Genomic DNA, 17,546 nt, shown 5'->3' on the forward strand with positions numbered 1-17,546 from the left:
CCTCGACTGTTATAAAGATGGGAGTAAAAAAAAAAAAACCCAAGTTGCTGTCTACATCTATTTTGTAACTTCGATTTTCAGTTAAACAGCAGGGGATCGACTTTGTCTTCTGGAGTAAAAAGAAACAAACATCCACAGCCGTCACTGTTTTTGCTGCCTGTCTGATTACATTTGCCTGACCGGGCAGACTCTTTTGGGAAATAGTGTTTACTTGTTGTTCAGCATCACATTCCAGAATCTGTGCCTGAAGCATCACTGAAATATGATTTGATGTGATGTTGAATAAAGTCGTGAGAAAAGTAATACCTGACTGTAATCTTCGGTCCTGTGTCCACCAGGCCCACAGTAGACATTTACTTTTTGTACAGAATAGTCCAGCTCAGTGACCCAACAGGTGGAGAAAAACCAGCAGACGGCAGGTTGTTGATAACAGCTATAGGGTTTGTTTGTTTACACTGCCCTCCCAGAGCTCAGAGATCTGTATCTTCTTCACAGCTTTATGTTTGGCTTTATATCCAGCTCCATGGAGAGAGAGGAACATATTACCTGCACTCTACATCACAGTCTCACAGAGATTCGTGAGAATAATATTATTTTAAAGCTCCTGGTCTTCTATCTGTAATATTGTAGGTGTGCTTATCAGCTGCTATTATACGCCTCCACACATACTCTTTTGTGACACATAATGTGGAAAGAAAATAACCCATCCTCTCCCACAAGATTCAAAACACAATCTTTTGTGTTGATGCATTTGGCTAATTAGTGATAACTGAAAAGGGTAATAAAGCAGGCAGGGTCTGATAAGGATTTCAGGCCAAACTAATCTTTCATGGCAGACGTGGCTTGTCCCTGACTGAGAGGATGTACTGCAGCTTTAAAAGATGCTGCAGTGGTACTTTCTACTCCTTCCTTGTGTAATAAGAACCTGAACTGCAGGGGTCTCACTGAGAATCTTGAAGAATATTGCTCTGTAATCACTCCCCCTTTTAAAGCGTTAGGCTGGTGTTTCTATAAAAAGACCAAAAACATCAGACAAACAGACTTCTCTGATCTGGGTGTTGCTTTTAGTTTTGTGGTCAATGGCTCCTACTGATGACTTAAATAGTTAAAAAAAAAAACAACAAAAAAAAAAACATGGATACAGATAATTTAATTGGCTTGACAGATAACGGTGTACTTATCTGTAAACCTGAGTCATGTGACCTCTTCAATGCACTCACCTCCGCTGCTGTCCTCCTCACAGACCCCTCCGTTCTCACAGGGGTTGCTGTCGCACGCTCCCGCCCTGCTGCAGCACCGGTACACCCCAAACACCCTCCTGCTCCCCGGCCCAGCCCACTCTGCCGTGTCGCCCACTCTGATTGGTTCCCCGTTGAGCTCCAAGCCCTCCAGGCAGCCAATGAAATTTCGTGGATGATGGTGGACCTCCGGAACAGAGTCCCCAGTTAAAGAAGCGAAGAGCAAAGCACCATGGGAACGCAACATCCGGCACGGCTCAGTCAGGGTAGTGAAGGCTGGATGGTGCTGGTCCAGAGTCAGTCTCAGGGAGGTGGAGTTGACCTCCAGCAGGATGCTGTGCCACTGTCCCTCTGACACTGGATCAGATCTGATCAGTAAGGAACCAGGAGAGGTGTTTCCACATCTGTACCTGAACTGCAGCTCTCCATCAGTCAGCTGAGGGAGGAAGATGAGGCTCAGTTGGCAAAAAATAATCTTCAGAGCAACATCATAAGAACAAAAACTTCTAATTCATTAGAAGAAACAAAAAGCCAATCCAAGTCATGGCTTCTAAATCTAAACCCAATACATTGAACAAGTTTATCTCCTAAGATTTAAGATCAATGCACCTCTTACCAGCTTGGTAGAGGCTCAAGATTACACATTATGCAACAGTTTAGTCTGCTTTCTTTTTTTTTTTTTTATTATAATATTTATATCAGAAAGAAAATCTCTGATAGTGTGAGGGCGGGGAAAGAAAAGGAAAAGGGACTGTTAGAATTTAAATGTTATTTATCTTGTTTATTAGAAAGCTGTGACTGTCACTTAAATGCATTATATTGTATGAAATGCGTGCTTGATAATCAGGTAATAATGTCTTGTACTGTGTCACTCTAAATCATAAAAAGTAATATCCAAACACTATGTCGTCTTTATGTATTTATTCAGTGATACACAGTTTATCAGCTTAAAGTAATAAATATTGTTCTGGGTGTTTGCCCTCAGGGTATCTGTAACGCACTAATGAGTTTTTTTTCCCTTTTCGTTCAAATTCATTACGTAAAACATACATTTAAGACTTTGTTGTTCAATGATTATGCATCATATTGTGGTGTTGGTTTGCACTGATTTCTTTGTTCAGTTACAGCAAGTTTTGCTCGTGTTATCAGTCCGGTAGAAGAATTTGAGGGTTTGAAGATCAGAAGACATCTAGATGTCTTGGTGTCTTGAAAGTGATTTCTGTTTGGATTACATGGTATCATTGTTTACGTTGAAACAGCTAGTGGAGTGCCATTAGCTTTCTTGTAAAACCAAGCAGCTAAAGAGCAACTTGTCATGGATTTTGATTGGCTTTTACAGTAGCCAATAGCACTGACTATGTGTTACATCCTTTACCATTGAACAACACAGTCACAGAAAAGGACACGTCCAGTTTGATGAAAGGGGGAGGATATAGTACTGAGCTGGTTTCCTTGCTGGGTTTTTCTTCTGGGCCCTTGGGCTAAGTTAGCAAATATGAAAGCTAACCAAGCTAACGCCATCTTAAATGAGCAACAGTGACTTTAGCAGCAAAGTTACAATGTATCTGTCCATTAGGACACACTAATTAAATCACCTCCATGCTGTAATTCACCTCCATCATTCTCAAGAGGCTGTGCATAGACCTGCTTCACTTGTTGCTAAGGCAGAGCAGATGGAGGACAGCAGGAAATGCTTCCTCTATAAAAAATCTGATCCAGCTCAATCCAAATCTGGGAATACAGTTGTTTTATGTTTTTGTACAATAATCCGTAAGGCCTGGTCCCCAGAAGTCATCTACTCTGGCAGCATCCTGCTTTTTAAACATCCTTGGAAGCGTCATAAACAGTAAGAAGATAACGATAAGTCATTATCATTTTCCAGGAAGTTACAAACTCTTAAATAACATTAACAATAACTACAAAATGACTGTTTTGCCATTGTTGGAAACAACTGTGCCATTGTTGCCTGACACTGGCATACAGGTGTGTTTTTAAGTCAGATATGTGATAAAATATACTTACTAAAAAGTCATAAACATGAAAGAATTTTGGTAAAAGTTGAGCAGTACATTCAAATGATAAACTCAAAACAATACTCAGCAAATACACTCAGTGCCAGCAGCTAGGGTCATTTTAGTTTTTACATTCTGTCAACAGAGACTTTTAGAAGCACATGACACGGCTGTGTTTTTGTTGACAAGTCTTGAGATCTAATTTGGCAGTCAGCTCGCTGTGTTTGCCATGTACAACACCACGCAGGGCACAGAGTCAAACATTTATTCAGCATTTCATCGGCATCAGCGGGAGCCACTTTACACTCCTGCATGTTCAGCATTCCAGCAAACTAACAAGCCAGCAGCTTTTTTTTTTTTTCAAATTCATGTTTTCTTTATGGAACGGAAAGCTCCTCATATCTTCCGGATTAAATATACAGTTGAAATGTGTATTTTGCAAATTGCCGTGCATCACCCCATTGGACGCTGACAACCCTGCTACATAATTGATACCATTCTGCTTGGCTCCTGCTTCTTTAATTGCTGCAGGATGATGAGCTGTTCTCTCTTTAGTTTGCGTTTTTCCCTCTTATATTTTCTGTCCTGCAGCTTTTATTTTTCTGCTTTCTATAAAACTTTGAAGTATAGTACAGACAGGTTGCTCAGCGCTTAGGCTCTGCAGGCTCTCCTCAGGGCAACACTGGTCTTCTCTCTGTCTTATTTCACGTGGCTGAAAGGATAAAAACATGAACAGGAGTGATTCATTTTGGACAGGCGGACCTGCAAACATCTATCCATGGAACTTAGAGGGCTGCACTGACTTTGGTTTATCATGGAAAGATGCTGAAGTACCGGCAGAGGAACAAGCAAAAGAAAACCTCCAGACATCCGAGGTGCCAGTCGCTTGTCTTTTAATCTATTCTACATGACTCGGTGTGACTTCTGCTGTGATTCATGGTGGATATCTGTAGAGAGATAGCACGGTTTGACGCACTCAGGATTGTACACTATCAGCACGTCCGCGGTAGCGCTGTGTCAAGTCAAGCTCCACAGGGACCGAAGCTCTAGTCTACAGCATCATTGCCTCATGACACCATAAATCATCAACCCTGAGCGCAAACGTGGCAGGCTTCCTGCAGGGAGCTTTAACAGTGCTGGGCGAGGCTCAATACTCAACCAAGGTCTCTACGCGTGTATTCTGCTTGCATTTGCACACTTACACACAAACACAGGTATTTTATTGAGAGCATGCAGGAGGCAACGCTGAATCTCTGCTGTGATAAAAGCTTCTCTGAGGGCGCTCAGTTGTTTCTGCGGTGCAGGATAAAAATTGGCGAAAGGTAATGTGTTTTAATCAGTCAACAGCATAATATACAGGATTTTCCTTTAAAAACAATGTAAAGACCCAAGTCCCTCTCATTCATCAGTCATGCACCTCCAGAAGTGTGAGGGTGTCCTTTGGTGTCTGTCACCAGGGTGTTTTATAGTGGATCCTCTGGGTCCTGTATGCTCCAGCACGTTTTACAGATGCTCTATCAGATTGGAATCTGGGGAATTTGGAGGCCTGGTCGACACCTTGGGCCCTTTATTGTGTTCCCCAATAAAAGCCTGAAGTTACATGAAAGTCACAAGTTTGTGTGACTACAGCGAGCGAAAGAGGGATAAGTGTTGGACCACTGACTCCTCACCAGTGTGTTTCTATGTCTCTGTTCACCGTCGAGTCCACAAACTCCTCTGCTGTCAGGTCTGAGCTGTCACTCCTCATCACTGATGGTGTTTTCCTTCCAACGACAAGTCACCTTTACTCCTGCTCGACTTGCCACGGCGGCTTTGCATTCAAGCGGCTACAATTTCCATTTCAAAGGTAACGATTTAGACTAAGATGTGTGCAGACATAAAAGAGAATTAGCTGCAGCAAATAAGTCTGATTTTTAATTTGTGTGTTCTTTTTTCAAAGACTTGACTCTTGACGTAGCATACTGATGAGATTTGGAAATGTATGAAAAGCCGCTGAGATGCGCAGCAGCTCGTGTCCTGAGGGGAATCGAAGCGCACTAATAGTCATCACAAAAACCAGGCAAGGGACTTCTCAGATGACCATGTTCAGATATTCCTTTTGAAACCATTTGTGCTCACAATGAATCAGGCAGGGACCCATTCTTGCATGTGCAAGCTGAGAAACAAAACCCAGGAGGTAGAACCTCAGGAAAGACTGAATGCAGCTTTTGAAGTTTTCCGAGAATCAAAATGATTGAATATTCCGCCTGAGTGCACATGGATGTCACACAAATCAGAAGAGCCCACAAGGGGAAACATCACGCTGCATTTCAAGTGTATAGAAAGACATTTTTTTGGTTATCTGTTTAGAGAATTATTCATGTTTCTCAAAGAATACAACAATTCATTATTCTCTTTCAACCTGCCTGTTTAATATGGTACAGTAGACCTTGTGCTGTACCGTCGAGAGGAATCTTCCTCTCCCATGACAATTCTTAAAAAGTACGTCAATAAATCTTGAAGACAGCTTTTCATTAGGTCTCAAGCAGGAGTCTGAGCTGGTTCCTTACATTTTGAAGGAAAAGGGCAACGTGTGGCTCACGTACTGCGTTCAGAGCTAGCGTCACAACTCAACTTAAAAGGGGCATTGATGATCTGATTACACTTGAGAAGCAGGGAATAACAAACCTAGATGTCATCCTAATCCGATGTGGAACTTTTAAATGTGGGTGGGGTGGGAGTTCAGCGCTGCGTCTGATATTCAATCAGGCATTTAGCACACATAAACACATGAAACGATCTGCCATGCAGAGATAAAGGAGCAGCATTCCCGATACGCTCCACCATGTGATCATGTGCAAGATTTGGCAAGAGAGCAGCAGCAGAGTTCGGACGGTTAACACGACGCCAACTCTGACTCACATGCTGGCAGAGAATATGAAAAGGCCCGGACACAGCTAGCATTACACAGTGAAGAAGGGCAAGTTGTCTGAAATGTCAGCGTTGCCGCAATACAACAAGTTTACATCAAGTTGATTTAATTTGCTAAGATTCAGGGTGTCAGCAGGTGCTGTGTGGTGCTGACAGTGTTGACCCAGATACACAGCAGTGTGGGATCTGTGTTAGCAGTAAACACAGAAAAGGACAAACGGATTAGACACAAAACGTTCACCAGACAGATCAGATATTTCCCTAAATATGACACCTATGTTGATAGCATGACTGCTGACACAAAGTAGCTAATAAAATATTGACATTTGAGATTATACCAGTCACACAGTTAAGGTCGGGAACATCCAACAGTGTTTGTGAATCTGAGCTAGAAACATTTTGGATTGAAAAGCTCAGCTTGTCGATGGCTGCATTCCCCAGGGAGAACTCCCACAGATTAAATCAGCCGCTCGCAGATTTGTATCATTCTGATAGTAAATGAGTGTCAAACAACAACTTTACACTAACAGCTCCTGGAAATTAGGAAGAGATTTAATCTCTCCACAGCAGCAACACTCCAAGAGCAAAACCTGCCATCTCAGGGGAGAACACAACAAATATTTACACTCCCTTCAAATGAATGAAAATAATCATTTTCCTGTTCGTTTCCTTGTAATTACATTTCTGTGTGTGGGTTTTATCATCCTTTTCCAACCAACAATGAGGAGAGCTTCATGTCTCATGTGAATAGAACAAAAACTGACATGCATGTCACCTCCGCAGTAGTTTGGCCTTGGACCAGTTTTAAATGAATGCTGCTGAGAGACGACACATACTGATGCATTCTGAATTGGGACGAACGTCAAGAGCAAAACTAATGATCTCCTTCAAATGAATGAAAACAATCATTATAGTTCATCATTCCGAGCTGCTGACGTTCGTAACCCTCAGAGAACAAGGACAGCTTTACGTCTCATGACCAGAACAATGACACACATCTTTTCCTTACTGGTTTGTCCTTGGACCAGTTATAAATAAAAGCTGAGAGCCAACAAATAGAGACTTTTGTGCTTTACCGCTAGCTTTCTATTCCCCAGCTCTACTGACTCAGAGACTTATCGCGACATTACCTTCATTATCTAGTTGAGGAAAGTACTTTGAAATCACTTCAGAAAACATTTACTTTAATTTATATCAGTGTGGTTCATCCTCATGTAATATAAATATGAGGTGTTTCAGTGGAGAAAGGAACAGTGAGAAATAAATAACATATTCTTTTTATTTATTCATCGTTATTGGATTATTATTACTGATGCAATGTGGTGTTAACAGCATTTTGATGTTTTAGCTGCTTGAGGTGGAGAACATTTTAAGGTTTTAATAAAAAATGTTGGAGTATTTATAGTCTGACATTGCAGCACTGACCTGTCTTGGATAACAAAAAATTTGGCACCATTAAAAGTATCGCAAATTAGCTATTAGCACCCAAGTGATGCACAACAGCTATCACAGGATTATGACACAAAAGAAAACTTATAAAACGTGATGATTCTCAGGCAACTTCTGTTGTTTTTATTTTATTTCTAGGTTTATTTATTCATATTCTTTATTCTAAATTAGACAAAATGTATCTTTATCATAACCATAGATAAAGATACATCCAGAGGTGTACAGTCTAGGATATGTGGATACAGTCGGAGCCCTTTGTCTGTACTTTGGGATCATTTGGTCTGTATTTGTGCATGTTTTCTGAAAGCTTACAGATACAAATAAAACAGAGCAGAATCACTGGAGATCGCGGGGGGCAGTTTAGCCGGTAATTAATGTTGACGTTTGTGCACAAGTCACGATAAAATAAATTGACACAAAATCAATGACAATGTCAACCTCCTCCTCCACAGCGTACAACTCTTGACTCTGAGCTGCCCTCTTGTGGATGTATCCATGCCAACATAGTGTGTATTGCAGTATGAGGGCATCCAGGGGTTAAATTGTTTGAGATGGAGGCATCTTTTTTTGGACATAGAGCGGGCAAAAATTATTCTTAATTCACGGTGAATCTAAAAATATGTGGGTTGAGCCGTTTGTTTGTTTGTTTGTGGGTTTGTTCAACAGGATTACACAAATCCACTGAACTGATTTTCACGACACGTGGATGAAGGATGGGTAGAATGAGTACAAAACATGACGTGGCAGAGGTATGCACTCTTCAACGCCTTTCCAGTTTTGTTTTTGAAATCTTGAGCTTCATAGAAACTGGTAACTATATCTTTCTGACCTGTAATGTTCCCCAGTCGTTGGTGCTGTTGGTGGATACGATGAGGCCCTGCTCCTGGAAAGTCTTGAACCTCAGCGACAGTTTGAAACTGTGGTTGTCCTCGTCCATCCTGTGAAGGTACTTCAGGTAGGATTTACCATCGAACCTCACGGCCGACTCTGAGACAAACAAACATGAAAACAAACACAGCAGCCCGATGAGTCACTCTGATTTGAAGAAGTACTTAATGATTCAAAGTCTTTAACAATAAGTGCATAAATGGCCTTGATCCAGGTCTTTAATTTGGCCACAAACAGAGTGGTGATGCTGCAGCAGGATCTTTTTTCAACTTCACTCATTCTGGCTTCTTAAATCCAAATCGATGATTTTCTTTGTGCTGTTTGATAGTACAATGAATAATGCACTTCTGGTGTCGTTTAAAACAAATGTTTTTTGCTAAGATGCCTAAAATCAGGTCTGTTGTTAACACAAGCTTAGGGGATTTCTTCGGTATGTTCTCGCTTCAACATCCAATATGGCAGTAAACAACTCACGTAAATTATAAAGCTGAAAAATGAAGGTCTAATTAGAGAAAGGAAGCACATCTGCCTTTGTGCAGTCAAAGCAGGAAGAGAACATTGTTAGGTTACGATGGAATAACTGTGGAAACTCCTGCAAAAGAAAAAGGAGCTGATGGAGGAGGCAAAGAAGGTTAAGGGATAGAGTGATAGAAACCAGGGAAACAAGAACAGACAGACATTCACTTGACAGAGAGCCGTCTGGTGTTGTGTCAAAGTCTGTTCCCACGTTCACATGTCTTTCCTCTTACCACCGGGACTTGAGACGCTTCAAAACTGGCATTCTTTCTATAAGATCAGTGAGTAACAAACCTGCCTACTTATCAATACAACTGGCTGAGATCAGGGATCAAACTGGGATTTGAAAAGTTGTCTATTTCTGCTTTTAGTTACTGTGTTAACACAACTTTAAAGGTTGTATTAATAATGTATTTGCACTGAAAACTGTCGCAGGTTCTTTGTTGAGGACAATAAGAGGAGGTGTCCTTGGGTGAAAAACTTCGCACTGCATCTTTGGTGAACACGTGACAGAACTCAGTAATTCACATTACACACATCTGAAATTCTGGTTAACTAAGGTTTTGAGGCACCAAACTCCTGCAGAATAATTCTTACCTAATCAACCTTTTTCACATTCAAACTCAAGGCCACAGAAAAACCTTCATCAATCCTCAAGGCAGTGCTGTTTTTCCACCTTCACTTTCCTCTAAATGAGACAGCGGAGTGTGCAGATGAAACATGGTCTAAACTGAATGTAATGATAAATATCAGAGAAAAAGACCATGTTTTTCCCAAGGTTTCGTTTGATCTGTCTGACTGGAAAATCGCCAAAAGCAAAACAAAGTGATCCGACAGAAGTGAAAGCATCAACAACACTAAGAAGGGAGGGAGGACTGAATGAGGGACTGAACTCATGAATGGATTGACGAAGTTTGTTTGTCTCAAAAGTTACCAGTTTTATAATCCAGATGGAAATGAGTCTAGTTATCTAGCTCATGTTTCAAGACAAAAAAACCCAATAAACATTCAAATGACTAATACAAAAAGTACAACTTTATAATCGAACTTTAAATGTTAAAAAGGGCTAACCTTTCTAATGCGTGTTTGTGTGAAACACTATTTCTTGATAGTGGCGCACACTTGGTGAATTTTCTCAGGCTGTTTATTATTTTAAAAATTAATTGAATAAAAGTGTCAGAAAGCTGTTAAAAATGTCATTTGGTATTCCAGAGCTGTAATTGGCACCTTGTTTTTTCCTGTCAGTCCAACAATATTCAAATTATAGTGGTTTAAAAAAAGAGAGGCAACAAATCATCATGTTTGAGAAGCTGGAACCAGAAAATCTCTGGCATTTATTTGTAATAAACTGATTGATTAACAAAACTGAGGGTAATAAGTTGTCTGTAGATCAACAACCAGATTTTGTAGACCGCATTTAAGCTAAGTTTCCACTGCATTGTGACATAAAACGGTTCTATAAAGCAGAGTACAAACTGTAGTTTAACACCGCCTGTACCACTGCTTTCAGATACTTGAGATTTCTAACCTGTTCTACGTCCTCACGACATCACCTTACTGTCAAACTCCACGCCTCTAGATCAAAGAGGTATCCAATATAGACAAAATATAGTGCCGATAACACGGTCAGAAGATGTTCCTGAGGGGAGAAGACTCTAAACAAGCAGATAATGAGTATATATCCTGGAGAGCCCCTAGCTGACTTTCGTTCCGTGCGTTGTGCGGACGCAACTAATCCTTAGAGGAATGCCAACACAAAGCAGTGAGGATGATCTGAAGTGGCGCCGCTGCTGCTCAATGATAGAGATATTCTGTCGGCTGTAATAGACGCGAAATGAGGGCCCACATTCGCATCCAACGTGTTCAGAGTGATATTCGTATGAAATCTTAGGGATTTACTGTGTTTTAACAGGTTAGAAGAAGAAGGCTCTTTGAGCTCTGACAGCAGATATCTTCATCCAGTCTCTGTCCTCTTCTCAAGAATTTAATCTGAACCAAGAAATGGAAGAAGGTTCAAGGTCCATTTAATTGCCACAGTGCAAAGAAATGCAAATTGTAGTCCCTTAAGCAAACACAAGAAAACATTTCTTCATGGTGGAGTGTTGACGAGGAGTTCAGGAGTCTCACAGCCAGGAAAGAAGCTGCTCTGTAGTCTGGTGGTATGGCAGCAGATACTTCTGTATCTTTTGCCAGATGGCAGCAGGGCGAACAGACTGTAGCTGAAGTGGGTGTTGGGTTTTGGTATCCTTTGGTCTCACTGATATCAGTGAAGTGACATGTCCGCACTGATGCTCTGTAGATGGTTCCAATTAGCGTTCTTTCCATATACAGCGATAACAACTGATAGGGATGAAGACGAGAAACCAGACGTTCACCAAGATCTACAAAAGAAGGGAGAGCTGGGAGCACTTGTTTGAGGGGGAGACAGGGATTGTGTTGGGTTGGCTGCAGTCATCAGTATCACGGGCGTGGCTCGGATCAGCTCTGTGCATTAATAAGGGTGAAGCAAAAAGCCATAGTTTGACTGTGCACTGCCAAAAGTGCCATGATGTTGTGTGCTGTTTTAACCACCATCTGTAGAGCCTTCCTGTCCTGGGCCATTTCCAGTCCAGATGCTTTGGTTTCTATTCATAGTAACTTGGCACTGGAGTTTCAGTACAGCATGAATGAAAAATAATTGCCCTTCTCTCCTCCCTATTTCTGTTAATATTTTGTCCCCTACCTGCTTTTCTATCCTTTTAAAAAAATGTCATAATATAGTGAGTTTATCTTTCTTTGAGCCTTTCAATGGACCACCTGTCCTGTATTTGCCTTTTCTTTTAAGCCTTTTATGTAGAAATAAATAATAAATAAAAGCCTGAAAGCTGAAAATGTTTTTTGTTTTTTTTCTATTAGGACAGAAGAAAGAATGTAGGTGGATGTAAACCTTCCTACACCTCCGGGTTTCTCATTACACCTTCATGTGTTTCTCTGTTGCACATCATCATCATCAGTTAGATGAGAAGTCGGCCGTGGACAGTGTGTACTCTCTGCTCTGTGTGGATGAAAACAGAGTTGAGAGAGTTACTCTGCTGGAGTCCAGCTCTCTTATTCAGCATTCGCTTTAGTTTTGTTGAATAAGATCAATTCAGCACAGCAGGAAGACGCTGCTGCAGCCTTGTCCTGCTCTTTAGAAGAGACGAAGGTGTCAGTGAGACTCTAAATTGTCGTTCCCGCTAATAAAGGCAGCTGCTGCTTCTTCCCTGGTTCACACACACTCAGATCAATGCCCACATGAACACATTCTCTCATTAATAGTTCTCCGAAGCGCACACACACTTCACAAAGACAGACGTACCGTTACAGGGACAGACGCTCTCCCAGGCGTGATGTGGGGTGATGTAACCGGCTCTGGCTGTAGTGAAATGGCCCAGTCTGTCTCCTGTCAGTTGGACGGCGTTCCTGCAGCCTCGTGGCGGACAGCCGGCGCCCAGACACCCGTTATGGCTCACCCTGAGGATGCTGAGGCCCAAAGAGTCCTCGATGTCCGATATAATCCCTACATGAAAGAGTTCTTCTTTCAGACGGCACATTCAAAGAGACCTCTTCATCTCACAGGATTACCTGACTCTCTACGAGTCCAAACTAATGGCTAAGTCACTTTATTGATTTAAAATGCATCACATATCATATTTCCTCTATATCATGTAGTGCTAAATGAACAGTTCACCTACAAATAAAAATTCAGTCACTACCTTCTTCTCCCCATGCTGATGGAAAGTCGGGTGAAGCTTGGTAGTCCACAAAAAAAATCATACAATCAGAACAGCTCATAGATCCCAAACTGATTTGAATAGTATTTATTTACAACCTTTTTAAAGCCGAAATCTTCACTATAGCTGCTGAGCTTTAAGTTTCTGCGCACACATCGTCTGAAGCTGGTGCACAAGCTTGACCGTGCATCAAGGGTGAAAATCAGTTGAGGAATGAGGAGGTAATGACTGAAAATTCCCTTTTGGGTGAACTGTTCCTTTAAGCGCCTAATCAGTATCTCTTATGGAGTAGACTTGGGTTATTTAAGATACAATCAGTTTAAATGGCTCAGTGCATGTCATGATTGCTCACCTGCGAGTCTGCTGGTTGGCAGAGACTGGACCAGTCCACTCTGAGGCCTCCAGACCAGCAGGGCCTCCAGGATCTTGGTGTCAGGTAGCTGCTGCAGGCTGGCCAGGTGAAGCTCTTGTCTGGGTAAACTCAGCGCTTGTCCCAGGCTGCGCTGAAGGCCTCTCCAGTGGTCGCCCAGAAACTCCTCTGGTGACAACCCGAACAGCTGCAGCGTCAGGCCAGAGTCCAGTGCTCTCTGATTGGCCTTCCACACGTGAACTTTGACCCCAGTCCAGACGCTGAACTTCCCATCAGTCACGCTGACGTTGAGGGAGTAGGAGCCCTCCTCCAGGTTTTCATCCGCCCAGATTTTCCCATCAGACATGTCGACGGAAAATCTCCCCTCATATGGATTCTCTGATACCAACCTGTAGGTCAGGACGTCCTGCAGGTCCTGGTCAGAGGCGTGAAGCCTGCCGATGACCCGGTTGGCAAACAGTCCACCGGAGGTGGTGATGAAGACCTCCAAAGGCACCACAGAGGGAGGATACTTGCTCTGCTCGGTGACATTGATGTTAACCACACAGATGGAGGAGAGGGGAGGGTGGCCGCTGTCTGTCACCTGATTGGTAAATAAATAGCACGTAAAAAAAGATAAAACTGATATCATGTCTAATTAACTTTTAGTCGGTGGTACCCTTTCAGTAAAATAATTTAACAGAACAATTTCATATGTAGGAATATATTTGCTACCTAATCTATCAATAATAATCAGATAAGAAGATTGATACCACTCTCATGTCTATATGGTGAATATGATGCTGAAGCCAGCAGCAGCTTATCTCAGCTTTAAGATATACATAATCCAATTATGGGGATATAACTTGTTAATTAGTGAGCTTTAGTGATGCTGGTAGACGGAATATGTTTATGTTTAGACAGAGCCGTGTTTGTGGTTTATGCACATCTTTAGTCTTTGTGCTAGGCTCACAGCCTTCTGGTTTGAGCTTCATACTTATATCAAATATTTCTACCTTTCAAAATGTTCTTTTTTGCTGTAAAATGTGTAGCTCTTACCTTCTTAGGTGGAAAATCATTCATCGATTGAGCTACTCAAAACCCACACAGATGCATGAGACCAACAAGACATATTTGATATGATGGAGTTTGTTTGATTTTTTTTTAATCATTGAATAGCGAGTTGATTTTGATCCAGGAGAGGCTAAAACATTTTTTTTTCTCATATAGCCTGTAAATGGTCAAAATAAAAAAATGCAGTTATTAGGACTAAAATATCATCTATCAGCAATTTAAGAGCCCCAAATAAACTTCAACACCAGCCTAAAGAAAACATGCAACACAGTCCAGTAATATGCATATTCAGCTGTATTCAAAAATGCTCTCAGTTCATAATCTTGAACTGCCTTGAGAGCTTTATCCTCATAATAACCTTTTATTTCTGGTGAAAAGACTTCACAGGGTAAACTTTATTAAACTCTGCTTATAGATACATTCCGAGAGTGGTCTTGATTTTTATGATGAACAATAAAATGCAACGTGCAGCAAGTCTGACTCCAAAACCAATCGGAGATATTATCTCAAGTCCGATCAGTCGTTTTCTCTTTTTTGGGTTTTTTTTTTTGTGAACCTAAAGCACCACAGGACACACGGGTAAGTCCGGAACCACAGCAGACAAAGGAGATCACTCTGTTACCACTTCCTCCTCTTTTCAGTGTGATCACCACCCCTCCTGACAGGTTTGTCAGCGACACAGCCAGCGAGACCATGAGGGACACTGTACTGCATCAGCATTTTATCACTGAATACATAGACTACAATGAACACTTTGCAGTTCCTCACATAGTGAGTCAGATTCTCATTTTCATTTTGAGGTCTCTAGACTCAAGCACATAGATGAAGATGTGAATTCCAGGGGTATAAGATGAGATCTGACAGATATAACAATAAATGTTTTTTATACTCCCACTGGTTGAAAACACACAGGAAAGCCGAGTAACTAAGCCTACATTCAGGAGCTGAACAAACCCTATTATCACACACTGTATTGTTACCTGTATCTTGAGCTGGTGCCGGGGTTTGGCCTTCTTTTTGAGTGGAGCAGAGAGCGACAGCAGGCCACCCTGGTCGACGTTGAAACGGCGGTCCTCGTTGCCGCTGACAATGTGGAAGGAGAAAGGCGGGCCGTTCTTGGGCGTGTCTTTGTCCGCCACCACGAGCTGGAGGATGGTGCTGCCGACCGGCTCGCCCTCCTGTAGGAGTCAAAGTTCAAAATTCACCTTCTTCACCAGCTTCAATTATTATTTCATTTCATTTCCAGTGAGGTGCAGCAGTCCTTCAATAAAGTGTCTATATGCACTGCCCAACCACTCTACATTCATAATTACAAAATTGACTGCTCTAAACCACTAACTGTAAGAACATTTTGTGCTGTGCGTAATGTAACTATGTACTAATAATGAGGACGAAGACAGAAGTCTTAGGATTCCAGAGCGAAAAGAAAGAATGCTATTGTGCTTTTTATTTTAGATAGTTTTAAACAGGAGTTTAAAGTGACCATATTTGGACAAAATGATGGCCCTAGGGAGGATTTACTGATCGGGTCTGTCAGAGAACCTCAGGACACTTAATGGAAGCAACTTGTCATTCACAAGGCAGCCACGCCCTAAATCATACCCTGCTTTATTGTTTGTTTACACCAATCAATTAATGAGTCTAATTCACTAAATGAACATTGTGTTCTATTGAAAAAGACTTGAAACTAGACATTAAGACACTGAACTCATTAGGAAAACCTGTTAAATCAAGCTTAGAGGGAGGGTCATTTTCTCATAAGCTTACATGAAATCAGACTTTCTGAAACTAGTAGAGTTGCACCCTGCTGCTAAATAAGGAAATGCATGTTTGAGGCACTTTTTTTTGTTGCTTTCACTTTTCAGACCCTGAAGCGCTGTCGATAATTTATAACGTCAGTGGTTTAATAGTTTCAGGGAGTTATTGATTCAACTTTATGGTCATTTTGGAGCCTGTAGTTTGTGGTTCTGCTGAGTTTCATCATGTTATACTGAATATTTAATAGCCTCTATTCTGTATAAATCGGGTTAGAATGAAATAACAAATATAAGAAAGGCTGAAATATTATTATTAAAGACATTACTTTATATTAGACTTCATTTGTTTTGATGGAGCTCATTATGGACTTATAGTTTTAGGAATAAGAACATCTAATGAACCAGGAACTGATTTTTATTCCATTTTATTAATTTCTTAGGTTTTCTGCTGCTGAAATTGACACATATGAAAAGTACTGTACCATCAAGGCAACTTTTATAAATGGTCCCTGCTTTCATCTTCACTATTCCATACATTATCTGGCAAAAAAATTATAAAGTCTTAAACTTGTTCACCATGACTGATCATCTCTCCAAAGCCATCTTCAAAGCGTAGTGAAATAAATAGAAAACCTCCCTGGAAGGTTGTTATCAATCTCAAAACTTGCTTTGGGAGGAGAGCAGCAATGAAATACAAACAATTTGGAGTTAATGGGCTAGAACGCCTCAGATCTTCCAAATTTCAATTAGAGCACGCATCACAAAACACGGAGGACTGTTTAGGCAAAGTACATCTTCATCAGAGTGTGAGGAGAGTACTGGAAGTTTTTTGGCAAGTCATTCATCAACAGCGTGTCAGTGTTAGGAGTTTGACTCCACGTGCAGGGTTAGTGGCTATAGCAAGGCTTTCCAGGTTTTTCTAGAGCGGAACTGAAGTGACAACCCCCAGTATCACCGTGATACCTGAGCTCCCAGTGAGGAACAATTTGGTGTGCAGACCAAGAGCAGCGACATAGTGGGTGACCACACAGGGATATTACATGTCCAGTCAAGAGAAATAGAGGATTGTCAGGAGACAGTGTGGTGAGTTTTCACTGAGATACATTTGTCCACCGCCATGCCCAACTTTCTTTGTGTCCGATACGTTTCCACCACTTTCATCTATTTTGCTAGAAGGAAAGCAAGGGTGTTGTAGTGACTGAAGCAATGTAACACACTCCGTCCATCAACATCTAGACCTTATAAAGACTTCAAGTGTTTTTGCCTTTCCTTTATTGTAGTATGTAGCATTTCTGTGAATGTACAGGGTCTGCCAAGGGAAAAAGCTTCGGCAAAGGGAGTTACTCTCTCCCACAGTAAACACACTCCCACACTGCCTGAAACACCTGGTTTGGAGTTGAGTCTTTACTTCCATAAGTCATGTGCGTCACTTTGTAACATACAATTGCTACTGCTGGAGTGGTGTTATTTTAGATCACACTGCCTTGTTTGGCATGGACTGTCCTACTCTGCCTCTGATTTGCTACATCCTTCCCATTAAGTAATGCGCATGTGCAACTCTCACCAAAGATTGTCTCAGATGTCTCACTCTGCAGCTAAAA

The 17,546-nt window shown here is 41.4% G+C and overlaps 1 protein-coding gene across 1 annotated transcript in view; it reads right to left on the reverse strand.

Moving 5' to 3' along the window:
• The window catches only part of fat2 (FAT atypical cadherin 2), a 115,882-nt gene that overhangs the window by 17,337 nt on the left and 80,999 nt on the right, over positions 1 to 17,546 (reverse strand). The window contains exons 20-24 of the mRNA XM_030395786.1: positions 15,169 to 15,366; positions 13,118 to 13,718; positions 12,351 to 12,551; positions 8,439 to 8,596; positions 1,221 to 1,674 (exon numbers count right to left, since the gene is read on the reverse strand). Of these exons, the coding sequence (XP_030251646.1) occupies positions 1,221 to 1,674; positions 8,439 to 8,596; positions 12,351 to 12,551; positions 13,118 to 13,718; positions 15,169 to 15,366 (1,612 nt within the window). The remainder of the gene's footprint in view (positions 1 to 1,220; positions 1,675 to 8,438; positions 8,597 to 12,350; positions 12,552 to 13,117; positions 13,719 to 15,168; positions 15,367 to 17,546) is intronic.

This window comes from Sparus aurata, chromosome 18, assembly GCF_900880675.1.
Source record: "Sparus aurata chromosome 18, fSpaAur1.1, whole genome shotgun sequence".
Classification (NCBI taxonomy): Eukaryota; Metazoa; Chordata; class Actinopteri; order Spariformes; family Sparidae; genus Sparus; species Sparus aurata.